Source organism: Emys orbicularis, chromosome 10 (assembly GCF_028017835.1).
Source record: "Emys orbicularis isolate rEmyOrb1 chromosome 10, rEmyOrb1.hap1, whole genome shotgun sequence".
Taxonomy (NCBI): Eukaryota; Metazoa; Chordata; order Testudines; family Emydidae; genus Emys; species Emys orbicularis.
This window is the reverse complement of record NC_088692.1, coordinates 62,952,009-62,970,784: the sequence shown is the minus strand read 5'-3', so window position 1 is coordinate 62,970,784 and position 18,776 is coordinate 62,952,009. Positions and strand designations below refer to the sequence as shown.

Below are 18,776 nucleotides of genomic sequence, written 5' to 3'. Positions count from 1 at the left end.
TTTATGTCCACATCACAAAGCCACCCGAGGCACTAACTGACACTTTTCTCTCTCATGAGAGAGGCCAAGAACTGAATGTCAAATTCATCCCTGTGCAGAAGACAAACGCCAGGCTTCTGAACCACTTGAGTTCCTTATAGGCCTTTCACGGGGCAAATTTCACCTGGCCTAAGCCCTGACATAATAATATCCTCTCACCCCTAGTGGTGGTCCTGTTCACGGACTGGTGTGAAGAAGTTCACTTTGCCACTGCCTGTGCCAACCCTGTTCTGGGAGGAAGGATGGTCCAGTGATGAGGGCACTGGCTTAAGACATGGGGAGCCAGATTCAATTCCTTGCTCCACCAAGAACCGACCTCCTGTGTGACTCTGGACAAAGCATTTAGCCTCACTGTGCCTCAATTCCCCAACTGTAAAAAATGGGGGTAATAATGCTTCCCTATTTCAGAACAGGGTTGTGAGGCTAAACACGTTAGAGACTGTAAAGCGCTTTGAGGTCGACTTATGAAAAGTGCTATATGAGAGAGAGGCTTTACTATTATTAGTTCTGTGGATAAACAGAGGACTACAGCCTCCAGGCGTGTCAATCTAGCAGCTTTCATGCGTGCTGCATTCACTTGAAAAAGCTTTTTAGTTGTTTTTAGTCATCTAATTCTCCACCCTGTTTTGTTGTGTTATATCAAATTTTGGATGCAAGTAGTCTGAAAGCAAAATCATGGGCAATATATAAAATGTCTTCCAATGTCAGAGTTGTTAGCATAATCTTAAGGTTCACTTTAAACAGATACACGAAGTCATTTCAGTGCCAGATATAAACAACTGTTAAATAATTTAATGTATATTTTCTCAACAGACATAAATTATTGAAAAGAAAATGGCACAACGAAGCCCAATCTTTCCGACACTTGCCCCTACTGAAAGGTACAGTCTGGCATGTTAGAAATCTAGAATCTACAGAGTGCAGGAGTATCTATGCTTCTCCTTTAATTCTCTATTTACAATCATGCTTAACATTGTAGCTTTTGTACTTAATGCAAGAACTAAACTAAATTAAATATTGTAGACATATACTCTGCTTATCCAAATCATGGGCCAATCCTGAAGCCCTTAGCTTTTATTCAGTCCTTTCTCAAGGAAAACTTCTAGTGGCTTCAACTGTGACAGAGTGAAAACCGAGGGCATCAGAACTTGTCCCAGTGGAAGTCTTTCATGAGTAAGGAGTGAATGTAAAAATGTAGGGCCAAATTCTACCTTCATTTACACTCTGGTTGAATCTCCATTAACTTCAGTGAAATTACAGCACAATGTAAGTGAGAACAGAATTTAGCCTTCACTTCATGATTTGGCCCTATGAATATCAGATAAATACAGCATACAAGAAAAAAAGAAATAACTAAGGTGTATAAAGAAAATAAATAAGAGTTGTTTAAAGGCACAAAGGGGAATTAGGCACCAATGCTCATTGACTTTCAATGGGAGTTGAATACCTATTTTCTCTTTGTGCCTTTGAAAATCTTTCCCCCAAAGGATTACAAAACTTAACCTCTGTGAAAGACTGCGTTCATCGATGGCCAGATTTTCAAAAGTCTCAGCACCTCAGCAGCAACTATTGCTTTCAATAGAAGCTGCTCAGCGCGGAGCTCTTTTGAAAAATCTGCGCAATTATTTAGGTGCCTAAATGGGAGCTGACCTCTTTTGAAAAGTTGCCTTAGAGACTGTGAGTAGCTTGGATTTTGTCCCTCCTGGATTTCCAAAGCTTTAGCATGTATTTATTCAGCTCCCAAGAGGAGAAGTTTTTGGATGCATACTCCAGGAGTAGCCTTATTGGAAGAGAAAAGAATGGATGCAGACTCAAGATATTCTTAGTCTATTTTTATTTAACTTTATTGCAGTTATTGCTTTGAACAAGGATGGAAAAAAAGCAGCTGCAAAGTTTGCACATGTGTAGTAATACTTGCAAAATTTAATCAAAAACATTCTGAGTTCATGTTCCCAGCCAAACTGCTTTGTCTGTCTTAATTCGTCCCAAAACACACTAATATCCTTTTGTTAAGTGTACATGCCGGGTTAGTCACCCTAAGTGAGATGGGAAGGAGGCCCTGACTTCCCTTTACACCTACCACTCATGGCAGCAAATGCTGCACCTGCTTATGTACAGCAGTGGGCCTCTCCCTGGAAGTGTTCAGGATTTCTGGGAGGTAGTATTCTTTCTGGAGGCACTCTACCTCCCAGTGCTTCTACTAAGGTGGTATCAATCTCACATAGATGGGTGTGGTTAAAAGCTACAATAGAGTTTTGAGTAAGGTCCTCAATATCTAGCAACGCATTAATAATACATTTGTTTGAATATATTTCTTTTGTTAGACGGATTCGAAATATACCACTACACAGCCAAGCTTTGACCGCGGTCCCATTAGCATCTGCAAGTCTCGTGGATCAGCTAGAAGACAGAATTCTAAGCCATGAGAAAACAACTGCTGCCCTTGTGGAACACGCTTTTCGCATTAAGGAGGACATTGTTTCCACTTTGCATAGAATGCAGAACAAAGGGGGAGGAGATCGGTTGGCAAGGCAACTCTTAGAAGAACACATCCGAAACATAACGGCAATAGTGAGGCAGCTTAACCGGGACATTGAGGTATGTTCTGATTCTTTCCCGGGGCTGACACCATCTCTGCTATTGACTCCAAGTTTAATACGAAAATTTAGTAAGATTTAATATGTGATGTAAGTATAAGATCTGAAGAGTTTATAAACTGTGTGTACATCCTTACAAAGTGCATGCAGAGTATGTAGTTCTTTTTGTGGCAATAAAAAAACAGTACGGGGTGGCAGGACTTTAAATATAAATTCTACACAAACAGTTTTGTGGTGCTAATCTATTTCCTTTCAACACAAAACTAGAAAATCGAGGAAATCATCAGTTAATGCAACGCTAACATGCATTTCAACCTAAGTTTAAAGGCCCTACCATCTAAACATACTCACAGACTCCTCACCCCTGCAATAAAAACTCCCTTTCACTTTCCACATGCACCACCCACAATGCACACATCCAGGTGATCCACTCACAGTCAAATATGCAACCTTAAGCCTGACCTCTGCAGAAATTAGCAGGGTAGTGGTAGATGGACAAATATAGGTTAGTATTTCAGGGCCCAATTCTGCTTCCAGTGTGACTTCAGTGAGAGTTGTTTGTGTAGATTGGACCCTGAAAATCAGGAGAAACCATATATGAGTATAATGCACCACATTCTGCATGCCTATAAAAACAGTTGTTATTAAATTAAAAAATAGAATTTATATTTTATTTGGATTTAGCAAAATATAATAAGTGGCCTACTGAATGTATAATAAGTGACTTATTGAACTCCTATTTGCATATTAATGCCTTATAGACGCTGCAGGAACAGATACGTGTCAGGGATAACCTCAGTTATGGAACTAATTCTACCTTAAAGAGCCTGGAAATGCGGCAGTTGTCTGGTTTGGGAGATCTTCGGGGGAGAGTTGCAAGGTAAGTGTCGGTTTTGGGGATATTTTTTGCAATCAGCTGATTTTCTATTAATCTTGAAGTATGCCTTTTACATTTAATGACAGTGGCCCAAATTTAACCTTGGCCTAACTCCCAGAATGAATTTGGCTCAATGTTTTCATGGCAATGCACAATAATCTGCATTCCAGTATCAAATATTAAAACTAGTTACATGACTGTTAATTCTCAAAATTAGATTTCAGTAAATGGGCTTGAATTCTAAAAATGCTTCAGTCTGGTTCAGTGTTAGAAAGGACTGAGGTTCAGGCTGGGGTTTTTATGGAACTAACTCATTAGCTCACCTGTAATAAAGATACCATGGAACAGTTTGCATTTCCAGGGAGCAATATAAAATTATTGTATTTTAAGAAGTAGAAACAAACTGGTTAATCTTATTAAACATTAGATAAACTGCATGTTATTCCCAGGGTTTAAAGTAAAGGGGAGTGGAGGAAAACATAGAGTGATAGAGATTCTACAGGCCAAATTAAGCCCTCACGTAGGCCTGGTCTACACTAGCAATTTATGTTGGTAGAACTATGTCGCTCAGGGGTGTGGAGCTAACACCTGGTGTAGACAGGGCTATCTCGACGGGAGGGCTTCTCCTGTTGACATAGCTACCACCTCTCGAGGAGGTGGATTGACTATGCTGCCAGGAGAAGCTGTCCCATCAGGGCAGGTAGCCTCTTCACTGAAATGCTGCAGTGGTGCAGCAGCATTGGTGCAGTTTACCTGCTGCAGCATTTGAAGTGTAGACAAGCCCTTACATTTTGTTTTTAGATTATACTCTCAATGACACCTGGGCAAACCTACTTACAGCTGGCACCAATGACAATGAAGACACAATCGGAAGGTAGTGGGGTTGCACAGCTGTAGATGAGGACTTAATTTTGTATACAGAATCTTGATTGATTACTTCTGGGATGAATTGATTACACCAGGGATGAATTTGTTCCATTATCTGGATTTCTGAATACATTCCGTTCTTTTTTGCTGGACCAGTTTTGTTAGTTGACTGCTGTTCATCTGAAATAATTTACTGATACCTTCAACAGGTTGGAAAAACTCAGCTGAGGGAGGAGAAAGGTTAAAAGTTTCCATAAGATTTCCTGGTGTCTATATTGGGCAGCATATAGTTTCCACATTGACTTGTTAGCCCAATTTCCAAGGAGTGGTTTAAACAGGGTTTAAAGCACTGATTATAGAGGACTGATTTTTCAGACATTCAGTCAGTTCTTTTAAGTACAGCAGGAAAGAACAAAACCAGCTCTTGCTTTGTGGTCTTCAAGTCAGACAAACTATTGAACAATATTTATTTATCACTGAAGGGTCACTGCCAAATTCATCTGCATGAGTCTTCCTGCATAGCTCCCTTTCATATAAAGGATTCACAGTGAGATTTTACAAGATCCCATGTTTGGAGCAATACAATTAGTGCCAGCTTGTGCAGCCTTTATTCACATTGGTGAGTGCTCATTCATGCAAGTAGTGCCATTGAATTCAATGAGAGTACTCACATAAATGAGAACTTGCCAAAATGTGGCCCTAAATGGCAAAGCGCTTAAAATGGGGGATGATGGTGGGCTATCAGCACTTAGACCATTATTTCTTCTTGATATGTTTACTCAGGGAAGTTCACGCTTTCCCCCTGATAATTATAACTACATGACAGCTATTACACAAAGTGCAATGCTCAAGGTCAGTCATCAGAGTGCCTCAGGGGCTAGAAATTCATGTTCATTATTGAGACAGAACCAGTTTCTTTTCTCTTGTTATTTGCTGTTTTGTGCTTCCCCATCAGGCATTTTGTTAAAATCTTCCCCGGGGAGGGAAGAAAACTTGTTTTACTTCTACAATGCTGAATTCAATTAGGACACTGTTCTGTGACAGTGAATTAACTGCCTTCAGTTACAAGCACATTTTGCTGTAAAAATTCCCACAACTCCTGATTATAATTATTATCATTTGTATTACAATAGTGCCTAAAGATCCCAGCTGAGACTGCAACCTCATTATGCTAGGTGCTATACAAATACGTAGTGGGAGACTGTCCTAAATTGCTTGCAGTTATTTAATCAATAATTTGAAATTAGCTCACTTGTATAATTTCACCCAAACTGTTCCACTAGGAGAATCCAAAGGGTGAGTCTGGCCTGCTGGCTATCAGGCTAGATCTATGAGTTAACTTTTGACCAGCTTTTGTAAGAATTTGAGTGTTAATCCAGGGTTCTGGCCAAATATCAATTTGGGTGATTACATTCTGCCTATCTAAATTCCCCTTGCAATTTCAAATGGATATGGTATTATTTCTTGACTATCATAACCCATTCTGTAGTTCATCTCATCTGTACAGTGTTGAACAGCTATTCTGTTTCTTCTTCCAGGTTGCTGCATTTCTCGGTGAGTGTAGTATTATCCTTATAGACAGATGCTCTTGAAGCATAACCCAAATCCAAACTCCCCCAAATTCTGGAGAAGTTCAGACCTGAATCTGAACTTCACAGGTGTTCTCATCTCTATAAAGGGATGCGCCTAAATCCCTACAGCTGAATACCCTCCAAACTCTGGGAAAGTTTAAATTCAGATTCCAGCTGGTGCCTCATGCCCATCTCTACTTACATATAATTTGCTAATCATTTTGTAAAACACTTTGAAATTGTTCAGCATGAAAGATGCTGTACAAGTTCACCATAAATTATTAATATTAATAATAAATAATCAGCATCATTAAGCTAAGTGAACTTTTATGAAAGATTTAGGAACATGAGAATTGCCATACTAAATCAGACTAGTTCTCCATCTAATCCAGCATTTTGTCTCAGAAGTAGCTGGTCCTGGCTACTGTCAAAGGAAGTTAATAGAAGCCCTGCAGAAGGCAGGTATAGGGAATAACATGCCCACAGGGAAAGTTTCTTCTTTATCCGCAGTAATGAGAGGTTGATTTATGCCCTGAAGAATACGAGAGATTATATTTCTTCCAAAATTATTTTTTTAAAATCTTTGTTATTACAACACTGGATGATCTTTTCAAAGTGTCTTAGCAGTAAACTGATATACTGTAGCACACATGTTCAGACGGTCCATCCAAGGTCCCACACACCAGTGAAGCCCACTGTTATGGGCTTCAATGGTTGTAAGTTATGCATAAATGCATAAATGTTTAAGTTTTGCCTTGCATTGGCCCCTCTGCACTGGAGTGCATTTCCTTGCTATATGAATGGAACAGCTGTTAAAACTTCTGTGCACAGTGAATTATGTTCATTACGTTTTTTCACAAAAGCATAAAAATCAAGAAATACTTTAAAAAAACTGATAAGCCACCATGGGTGGACTGGAATGCTTTCTTATGCTTATTACAACTAGCTGCTCTTGAATATTGTTCTTTTGTCCCTACAACGTTTGCTCCTTGGTGAATTGTGGGTGTAATTCCAACAACATCTTGAGATTTGTATCATAAGACACAAAGGAATGCAAAAGCCCAGAACTGCAGCATGCTTTACAGAGTGAAGGTTTTATCTTGCATCTAGCAGGTGGAAGATTATTCTTTAAATCTATTTTAAAGTTTAAAAAAATCTTGGTCTTCTTTTGATCTGGTACTTGGAAATGCAGTTTGAGCTTCCCTCTTGCTTCTGGCTTGACCAGTCTCTTTTAACTTTCCATGTCATTATGGCCAGAATTTTTAGAAGGGCTCAGAACCCAGAATTGGGGCCAGATTTCTAAAAGAGAGCTCAGTTCCCATAAAGGCACCAAAATAAATAAATAAAAGCATGCTGGTGCCTATGGTATTTGCAGTAAGAAAACTCGCTGAAATGTTACTGTGCTTGTCAGGGCCAGTGCAACCACTAGGTGAACTAGGCGGGCGCCTAAAAGCCCACTCAGGCGAAGAGGTGGAGTGGAGGTGAGCTGGGGCGAGGGGGCGCGGGGAGGGCCGCCCGCAGTAACGGGGGGGGAGGGGCGCACAGGGGAACCGCTTCCCGCCCCAGATCACCTCTACTCTGCCTCCCCCGCTGAGCACACAGCCCCCCCTCTAATTCTCCTCCAATCGGCGCCACAAGCCTGGGAGGGGAGGAGAATTAGAGCGGCGCCGGCGGGCTCAGCGGAGGAGGCGGAGCGGAGGTGAACTGGGGCAGGCTGCGGGCGGGGTTAGCTTCCACGGGGGAGGGGGGGCTCCCCAGGCAGGGGGGGCGGCGGGCGGGGTTAGCTGCCGTGGAGGGGGGCTCCCCGGGCGGGGTTAGCTGCGGGGGGGGGGGGTAGATGCTGCGGGGGGGCTCCCCGGGTGGGGGTGGTGGGCTGGGTTAGCTGCCACAGGAGGCGGGGTTAGCTGCCGCGGGGGGGCGGGGTTAGCGGGGTGGGGGGGTGGCACAAGGTGGTCCTTGCACCGGCCCTGGTGCTTGTAGATTCTTCAGCAAAGTGATATACTGTTAAATTCTTTGGTTCCAGGCACATAGGAGTAAACAAGCATTGTGTGCTTGCTTACTCCCTTTTCCCCTGAGCAGGCAGATGTGGAGGGGCAGGGACTGACACATACTGACTGTTCCTGACACACAACCGTCCCATCACTAATACATCCTTTGCTTGTGAGGCAGAACAGTGCATAATGTGTAACCACTGCTACCCTGAGTAGCTATCTTGCACATTTGAATATACATCATGCTACTACAAGTCACATGAGTGTTGTACAGGATTTAGTCTTAAGTAAACCATTTTTGTACTTCTATGTACCTCCTGCTGTATAGTTCTTGGTTTGGTGCCCATATGCATGTAGCCACTAGCTACAGTCAGGATATGTCTACACTTGGAGCTCTTGGTGTGATTCCCAGCTTGCATAGACATACTTGCACTAGCTCTCATTGAGGTAGCACACTAAAAATAGAAGTGTAGCTGGGGTGCCCCAGCAGCAGCAAGTGCACAAGCTAGCAAAGTACAACCTGACTGAAACCTGTGGGTACATATGCCACTCAGCTACTCTATGTTGCTGCTCACTGTTACCCTGGCTGCACTACTGTTTTTAGCATGCTAGCTCAATGAGAGTAAGTGTGAGTATGTCTATGCGAGCTGGGAATCACACCCCTAACTCCGACTGTAGGCATAACCTCAGAAGTAATAGAATAGCAGACTCTCCTCAAATTGTCCAATGATTTCTTAGCAACAAAAACACTTTTCAGTGATTCATAAATCTAAATACTCCTTTTGCTTACTGAGATTTGGAAGGCAGCTGCTCCATAATTGTGCAGTTTATCTTAAACACCACTGATTTCTGCAATTATACTGTATACTGAAACCCAGAATACTTGGTTTACAAAGTCAGGTCCTTCCATGTTATTTTTTATTTACTGAGTGCACGTAAGTACAGAAGTTAGTAAAGGGATCTTGCAGTAAACATTCTTAAAAAACAAAACAAACAAACAACAAAATATACCTTTGGTCTAATCTCCAAAAATGTATGCTTGCAATTGCACATGGAAAAATGCCTGTGAAACTAAGTGATTATTTGTATGGCCAAAATGGGCATATTAAGCATGAAAATGTACACTATGTATTTATATATTTGTTTGCACAAAATTCTAATTGCATGTATAACCCTAATAACTACACAAAATATTTTTTATTTGGCCTTTGAAAATCTGTTAGGGTACAAAAAAGTTACTTTTTCTCTTTCGTCTTTATGTCCCACAAGCATGCTTTTGGCTAGGTGTGTGGGCTTGGCAACATGATTTTGTTACAGATAACAGCACAAGGAATTAATTAATACTGCAGGTTGGACTTTGATACATTTTTATTTAAAAGAACTTTATAATCACATTAGAGATTGGCCAAAAAAGAACCTGAAACCAGAACTCGTTCAGATTTCAGAGGAGTATGACTGGAGCAGTGTTGGATTTGTATGCCATCCTCAGGGTTTTGTTACAGAGTAAAATTCAAAACCATAAAGAGGTTCTATTTTTATTCTAATTTGGATATGGCCAAAATCTCATTAGAATAGTCACTGTAATGAGATTTTGGCCCAATAGAGTTGAAGTCTCTTGAGATTGTTAGTTTGTCTTCAAACCTGAGGCCTAGCATAAACCTGAACCAGAGTTATTTTAAGAAACAGGTATTACTCAAATTGTAAATCATGCTATCTTATTTTTCTCCATTTTGGTTGGTACCATTTGAAAACCAGTGGAGACATTCATTAAACATTCTTTTATCATTACAAACCTTTAACTACAGATTTACACTAGTGTAACGGAGGTCAGAATCTGGCCTCATAGCTGCAGCATATCTGTACTTTCTTCTGGGCAGATACCAACCACATGTTTGAATGTACAGCACAGAGATATTCTCTTTTGACCATATTAGAGTACTGAATAAAATTTAAAGAAAATCCTAGTAAAACGAACATTAAGAGCATGCTGATGTCTTAACACTTTGAGTTTATGCCTCCACAGCTTTTCATATGGTACCAACCAAAATATACCTGGAAAAATATAAAATAATATGTTCAGTTTATTCCAGATTTACATCAATGTAACTGAGATCAGAATATGGGATACTTTGGAAATCCCTTATGTTCTATACCATACAACCAGCTGCCCCCTACCAAATGTACTTAATTACACAAACAACAAAGATCCACTATGATCATATGCAGGGACGGTGCAACCACTAGGCGAACTAGGCAGCCGCCTAGGGCGCCTAGTGGTTGAGGGCGCCTAAAAGCCCGCTCAGGCGAGGAGGTGGAGTGGAGGTGAGCTGGGGTGGGGGGGCGCGGGGAGGGCCGCCCGCAGTAACGGGGGGGGGGGTTCCACAGGGGAACCGCTCCCTGCTCCAGATCACCTCCACTCTGCCTCCTCCGCTGAGCACACAGCCCCCGCTCTAATTCTCCTCCAATCGGCGCCACAAGCCTGGGAGGGGAGGAGAATTAGAGCGGCGCCGGCGGGCTCAGCGGAGGAGGCGGAGCAGAGGTGAGCTGGGGCGGGCTTCCCGGGCGGGGTTAGCTTCCGTGGGGGGGGGGCTCCCTGGGCAGGGTTAGCTTCCGCGGGGGGGGGGCTCCCCGGGCGGGGTTAGCTGCAGAGGGGGGGGGTAGCTGCTGCGGGGGGGGTGGGGGGGGCTCCCCGGGTGGGGGGGCGGCGGGCTCCCCGGGTGGTGGTGGCGGGCTGGGTTAGCTGCCGCGGCAGGCGGAGTTAGCTGCCGCGGGGGGGGGGCTCCTCTGGTGAGGGTGGGTGGGCGTGGTTAGCTGCCACGGGGAGCAGTAGCGTAGCTGGGGGGGAGCAGGGGGAGCGCCTGCTCCCCCGAGCCCAGAATTCCCCAAGCCTTTTCCAGAGCCGCTCCGTCTTTCGGCAGCCCTGCGCATGTGCCGCTCCGTCTTTCGGCAGCATTTCGGTGCATGCGCCGGGCCGCTGAAATGCTGCCAAAGGATGGAGCGGTGCATGCGCAGGGCCGGTGAAATAAGAATAATTTTGGTGGCCCTGCGCATGCGCCGCTCTGTTTTTGGCGGCATTTCGGCGCATGCGCCTTTTTTCTCCGCCGCTCCTCCTCGGCAGCAACCCTGGCTATGCCACTGACGGGGGGTGGGGTTAGCGGGGTTGGGGGGGTGGCGCAAGGTGGAAGTTTCGCCTGGGGCGTGAAACTTCCTTGCACCAGCCCTGATCATATGAGCCAAAAATAACAATGTGCCATAAAAATTATAGAAGCCTGTTGCATACATTTGCTACAGTAGTTTCAAAGCAATTGCTTTTTATACTTTTCTATGAGAACTCAGACACTTCTTGGAGTCCATGTGCTATTGGTGAATAGACACAGGATAATTTCATGTCTCTGGTTTCCATTAATGGTAACAACATAGAGGGCTATAGCCTCTGTTCTTTCTCCAAATACTCCACAGATACCCTGGTCTGGAGGTCTGGTGGTACATCTTTAGTCCTATGTTGACTTTTTTCATAGATTCCAAGGCCAGAAGGGACCACTATGATTATCTAGTCTGACCTCCTGTATAACACTGGCCTGCACTTCCCCAAAATAGTTCTTGGAGCAGATCTTCTAGAAAAACATCCGACTTAATTTGCTCTTGCTGCCCATATCACATGTTTGCTCCAGTACACTGAGTTGCTAAATGATGACTTTCTAATGTGTTCTCACTTCTCTATGTTACTTTGCTTCTCTTATTATTTTCATATTGTAGTTCTACCATATTGCTAAGTGGCTTCTCTTCTGTTTGCCATTTGAGTTGTTACTTTCCTTTTGTGCTTCAAAGGTAACAGTGGTACTTGCTATAATTCAGATGATGAAAGTGCATCCCGGAGTGAATGCTTTCCAACTGAAATGATACAAAAAATGATTAAAATGTGAGATTAATTTGGATAATGGGTTAGCTTGCTGTTCCTTGTCACATTCCACTGCCTGCTCCTTCCAAAACCTTAACTGCTATCTGATCTTAATCAGTTCCATATATTAGATTATGTAACTATGACAGTTACATATTTCCCTTAACAAAAATACACATTACTCATACTTTTGAGAGGTCTTTCTCCTGAACCTACAGTACCTATATTTTTACAACTCAGTTAATGCACTTATTGTATTATTGTAGATGAAATCTATCAGTCAAAAATATTTCTGAAAAGTGGGAGAAAAAACACAGGCATGTACTTTAACACCATTTGTCCTGAAAATATGGTGGAATTACAGAAGTATTCCAATGTGCAGAAGGGAAATGATCAATCTTATGGCCCAGTTCTGCCGTTCATAAGGCAAAACTCCCATTGCCTTTAATGGGAACTTTACCTGGAGAAAAAAACCCTCAAAAAACTAAGGACTGCAGAATTTGGCCCTGGAGTATTTAATATGGTTGCACGCTATTATTTTGTGAACAGAAATATAAATAAGTATGTAAAACCCAAAGCAGCTTAGGTGCAATAATTTAAATATGCTCTTTATAATTACTTTCTAATTGCTTCTAATAAGTAAACTGTGTGAGTGGCTGCCTCTGTATCAGACTAATGGCCAATTACACACACCTTAAGAGATGTCTGATGGATCATAAGGAATAGCATAAGGTATTGAAATTGTACATCCTTGAATTTGTAATGTGATTTCCATAAGCACACCTTTTGTCTATATGATCTCAGAGCTGAGATCTACCGCAGGATTGCACCTACTACAGTATGGAGACTTATACCAGTTATGGGGCAATTGGGTGGATGTTATGAGACATCAACATTTCTTTGAATCTCATAGAAAAGAAATGTTTTGCAGGAAAGACTGATACCTTCATAGAAACGTCCATTCTAAAATAGATATACACCTCTACCCCGATATAAAGTGACCCGATATAACACAAATTCGGATTTAATGTGGTAAAGCAGTGTTCCGGGGGGGCGGGGCTGCGCACTCCGGCGGATCAAAGCAAGTTTGCTATAACGCGGTTGCACCTATAATGCGGTAAGATTTTTTGGCTCCCGAGGACAGCGTTATATCGGGGTAGAGGTGTATTTTTAAAAGTTTGGCCTATACATTGTGTTCAGCTACAGTCATCCATTGCTTTGGTATTTATTTATCTGAACAGGTGCGATGCTGGTTTAGCCAGATTGTCTGCAGAGCACAAAATTACGTATGAAAGACTTCAAAGCCTAAGCAAAGACCAACAAGCTTCTAAAATGATCTTGGAATCTAAAATCAAAGAGGCAGAAATACAGGTATGTTGTATAAAACAAGTGATCTTCATAAGAGGGAGAGTTTAACTTCATGAACAAAAACACCATATTGTTAAACTAATGCCATGAGTTGCTGGCTTTCAGAAGAAACATAATCAAGGTCCTGACCATTTTTACTCATTAAAGATCCCATGACACTGTGCAAATGTAGATGCAAATATGTCTGCTCTGGATTCCGGACCAAATCTGAATTGGTACATCCATTTCATCTACTTACATTCTTCTGTTGCTTTAACTGGATAAAGTATTCGTAATTTCCTGTCCCTAAAATGCTGTTTAGTGGTTGCTAGTATTGTTCTAATGCCTTCTGTGAGCAACCCCAGTAATGGATGCATTTCAGAAGGGGTTCCCTCTGGGTTAGTCTGTGGCATTCAGCCACAAACCAGGAGTGATGCAGAGCCCCTGCAAAAGCACCAGGAACATTTTGCACCATGCCGGCACAGTTTCCACGGGTGCTGCTCCTTGTGAATTTTTCACGAGCCATTTGGGTTATACAAAATGCTGCATATAAGAAAATAGTTATACAGAATACCATGATGCACCAGCTGATTCCCTGGGCGAGTATGGAGGGGGTGTTGCCAAGGCTTTTCCTGTCTCTATCTGTTTTACAGCAGACATGCAGGTGAGGGACAAGCTTCTTGCTTGTTCCTGTGCACTAGTGTGACCTCATAGGGGCCACTCACAATCTAGACCTATATCTGTGCAGTAATAATTCTGTCAAACACATCAAGTAATCCCATTGAGTTAGCCAGTGGTACTGTAGGTGTATTAGTCACAGAGGAAAATCAGTCCCATGAGACTTGCAACTTCTGTATTTAAACCCTGATCTGAAAAGAGCTCAATAAAGACATTTTCCATGATTCAAGTAGGTTACACTTACAATTTTAAAACATGGGAAAAAATCTATATTCTGTAACGTACTAACTACAGTCTCACTCTTCATGTTACTGTAGTTGAACATTAGCATTTCCATTGTATGCCATAAAAATTTCACACCGATCTAAAGCTTGGCACACAAGAGCAGTCTGATAATTCACTTTTTTCCCTGCTAGCTTTTAAAACAATCTGTTCCATTTTAATGAATGCCTCAAATATAGAAGCTGATTTATAGAAATGGATTGGTTTAAGATGCATTTTCTACACCTATATAATTAAAATATTGCTTTAATTTATAAACTCAGATTTCCCATGTATTGAGTAATGCACGTAGTGAGGTGTACAGCTCTTAAGCAGTAACTTTTAAAATTACAATTTCACCGAGATTGCCAGCACACTGACTGCTGGTACAGGGCCTGTTCTCTGGATGGGCCACATGTTACCTTCAGTCTTTGTGCGTAACTACCATTGTTGTCAATGAGAATTCAGCATTGGAATGAGGTTGTAACATGACCTGATGTGTGCACATGGACAATAATAGGAATTGAAGTGTGCATTTGGGACAAATCCTATTCTCCCCCTCCCCCATACTCTCTCAATGGGTTTGGAAAGCCCAGTAGGTAATGGAAAGAAGAATGCAGGCCTGCCCAAGAGATGTGTACCATGGATAGTACGCCTGAGAGCTACCTCACACAGGGACGTTTTGGAGTGGGGTGCGGCTAGGTGATATTCCTCACCTGCTCACAAAAAAAGGTCCAGGCAGATGCTCTGACTGCAAGGACACAGCTCCCCCCAGTTGTTGTTGGCTGAGAAATTGTGATCTTAGTAATGCTGCCACTCCAGTTGTGTGGGTTAGTAGATTTTGCATGATGAGGACAGTTTAAAAAACTAAAAGGAAAATTTGCAAGTAGGTTAAAGTTTGGGACCATCAATTAGAGCAGCGTCCCTTTAAAATCTTATAAGTATTTATGTTCCAAGCACAATGTGTGACGAGTTTGAGGACAAAAATACTAAACTCAGAATTCTGTTTCAGATTTCTTACCTTCTGAGCAGAGTAGAGCAGTCAATAATGCAACAAGAAGCAAAACTGAAGATTGCCTACAAAGAGAGCAACCAACAGCTCCACCTTCTGGATGTTAAGTGAGTACTCACCTTATTGGAAAATGATGCTAATTATAAATCAAGGGGCTAGTCTTGCAAACCTGGAGTAATCCTTATGAGAGGATCTTTGCATGAATGAGGTGTTGAAGGACTGGGACCCAAATGAAGGCACATTAATTTGTACATTTGCTCACTGCGGTAATAGTACTCAGTAAGAGCCAGATTTGCAAAGATAATTAGGCTCCTAGAAATGCAGAGAGGCACCTAGTGGATTTTACAGAAGCAGCTAAGTTAGTTCAGCATCTCACTCTTATTGACTTGCAGTGGGAGTTCAGCTCCTAACCTGTGTAGATGCTTTTGTAAACCCCACTATGCACCTTTCTGTATTTTAGGCACCTAAATGCTTCTGTAAATGTGGTCATAAACCACTTTGAACTAAATTTGTAAAACATTGTGTGCCAGATGTAAGTATTAAGACCTGGAAAAGAATGTATACTGTATATACATGTGCAGACAGCCAGACACGGAATTCACTACGTGTAACAGTTTCAAACTGGCTGCAAATATATATGTGCACATCCAGTTACTGCAACTATCTCAGCACCATGCCAAAATGAGAGAGGCAAATGCATAGGACTTCAAATACTACAGCACATTTAAATATATACATGTAGATCCAAATCCTAAAATCTTTACTCAGTCCTTTCCAGTCCAAACTCTTATGAGCTTCAAAGACTGTAAAATGAATGGGATGTCACACTGGTTTCTAGGCTATGGCATTCTATTTCTTGATGGGTCTGCATCGTATATGCCTCAAAATACTGCAACCATATTTTATGCAACTAGTTGCTGTTCTATTACATTCTCTCATCCTTGATTATCTGAAACTATTAACATAAACCAAGCCCAGCAGTGTGAAATTTCAAAACATTGCATGAATATGCTGTCAAACATGCTATGGAGGAAAAGGGGATTTTTATGTTGATTGCCATAAAAACTCCACAGTCCAGTGATCAAAGAACATGAGATGCTCTTGTATATTTCCAGACATGCTCATTTATTTTATTCTCTTAGATTAAAAGGTGCAGTAGAGGAACTCAGCAGCCAGATATTGTCTGCCCGCAGCTGGTTGGAACAGGAACATGAACGGATTGAAAAAGAGCTTTTACAGAAAATTGATCAGATTTCCTTGGCCCTTAAGGAAAAGACCGTAGGTTTCTGTAATAAAAGAATAAAATGTTCTGAAAATACTTCTAGAGACGTATAGAAGCAAATGTTGCTGAGTTGGCATTTGGTGGGATTTTCAGAAGTGCTCATTATGGGCATAAGTCCTCTCCTGTTGATGCAATGATAAAATTCCCATTGATTGGGAACTTTTGAAACCCACCCTATAATTATAGATAAATCTGAACACTACTTTTAAATTTACAAATATTCTATTTTAAAAATAAAATGAAGAAGCAGCAGCTTACAGTGACCAAGCCAATTTGAGAATTTTTATTAACTGTATTTTATAACTGCATAAACTTTTAAATCGTGTATAGAAAATGATAAGTAAGCATTGACACTTGTTGCATCTCTAGGGAATGAACAGTTTATTACACAAAGAATTTGGTAATTTATTACTCAAAGAATAACCAAACATAATTATTTTCACTGATCCCAGGAAATGAGTGAAAGGGCCATAGAGATGAGATTCAGCCAGATGTCAGAGAAACTTGTTAAAATAGAAGAAATACAAAAAATAACCGTGGAAGAACATGGAACAAAACAGGCTGAAGAGAAGATAAATATTCGAATCAGCAAGCTTCAGATGGAGATTAATGAAGATATAAAAGAAATGAAAGCTGAAGTTAATGCTGGTAGGACCACTACTGTCGAGCTCTGTACTCTGAATTCTGCTACCATAATTTACCTATAATAATAATACTAATTTGCATTAATATATGTTTCATCTGAGGATCTCAAAGCTCTTTACCAACGTTGGGACCGATTTTTCAACTGGGTGCATAACGGATGTACCTACAAAACTGTGCATGCACCTGTTGCATCCACAGTTATCTGCACTGTGGGTGAGATTCCTACAAAGCCCAGAGTGAAACCCAATTAGCTTTAGATTTCTTGTTGTTGTTTTCTTTGTCTTTAGAAAACAAAGAATTCAATAGTCTGTTGAGGGAGCAGCCAGGGAAGAGGGTGTGGACTTGTGCTTGCCAACAGCTCCTGGCTGCCATAATGTGTATATGGGCACAGCTCCATTGACTTCAATGGAGTTTCACACATCTACACCAGTAGAGAATATGGCCCAGTGTCTGTCTTTATTAGGGACATTTGCTCTAGTGATAATGAAAAATGCACTGTTATATGTTGTAATCTTGAATTTTGCTTTCTAATGTTCTTTAGTTTTAATAATGCTAATTCAATTTCTATCTGTAATTAGGGTTTGCGGCTATCTACGAGAACATTGGGTCCCTACGGGAAGTTCTAGAAGCCAAAATGAAACTTGACAGGGATGAGCTACAGAAGCAGATTCACCAAAAGAAGCAGGAAGTTCCGACATAGGGAGACTCGAGACCATGACTGATCACAAGATTTATTCAGAGAGAAGAGCATTTATGTGTCTAAATAGGCTATAACCTCATTCCAATTTGTAATTAAGTGCATGTACCAAACGACATGCTTCTGTTCCACAGGTGTGTATGTTTACTGTAAGCGGTAAATGCAAGCTTTTAATAGCTAAGCTGATAAATAGTTTTTATGGGGCAAAGCTCTAGCTCACCATTGTCTTACTCCAGTTGATTTAGGTGGAGTTACAGCTGTTTAAAAGTGGAGTAACACATTGGTGAATGTGATGCCAAATTTATTAAAGGAGCCTCAGTGCTGCCTCCACTTTTGTGGGTTTTGAAATATTAGCACTTGTACCCATAGTTAATTGCTCTGTTTAAAAGTCAAGCCTTAACAGGTCAAGGTCACTTTGCAATTCACCACATTGCCAGATCTTTCTCCCATTGAAGTCACTGGAAATATTCCCATTAACTTCAATGGGAGCAGAACTGGCTTCTAACAGACCAGTTTTTAAAATCCAAATACCATCAGAGAATGACACCTTTGCTTCATTAAAATAAATCTTGTGTGTGTGCCTGCATGTGTGTTAACTATATAGTATTATATTTTGTAGTTGTAGGCTAACAATAATCCATTTGAGCAACACAAGCAACTTAACATGTCGTTCGAAGTCCTTAGATATTGTGATCTTTCTAATTAATATCTAGATAGGGCTGAGATGGGGGTGAAGGATAGTGTATACAGTATTTTATTGTAAATTATAATATCAGTTGTGTTCTTGTGCATTGTTTCATTATGTCAGTGTAAACTTTGAGGGTTTTGCTGTCAGTGGAGAAAGTGATAATTCAAATAATTCTGGAGAACATGATGTAAAAATAAGATGCATTTTGATGTATCTTCAAATGTTTTATGGTCTACTAGGAATTTTTATTGCTGATGTAAGACAACTGACTCTTCACATTTAATTTATTTAGGCAGGTTTTAATAATTTAGCTGGATAAGTAGATT

General features: G+C 41.2%; 1 protein-coding gene across 1 annotated transcript; it reads left to right on the top strand.

Moving 5' to 3' along the window:
- The first annotated feature begins 873 nt into the window (after positions 1-873).
- Positions 874-17,765, top strand: FAM81A (family with sequence similarity 81 member A). Its single transcript, XM_065412790.1, has 8 exons — positions 874-920; positions 2,364-2,637; positions 3,398-3,516; positions 13,082-13,211; positions 15,139-15,245; positions 16,281-16,416; positions 16,873-17,068; positions 17,644-17,765. Exons 1-8 carry the CDS (start codon positions 874-876, stop codon positions 17,763-17,765), a joined length of 1,131 nt encoding a protein of 376 aa, XP_065268862.1.
- Positions 17,766-18,776: the final 1,011 nt, after the last annotated feature.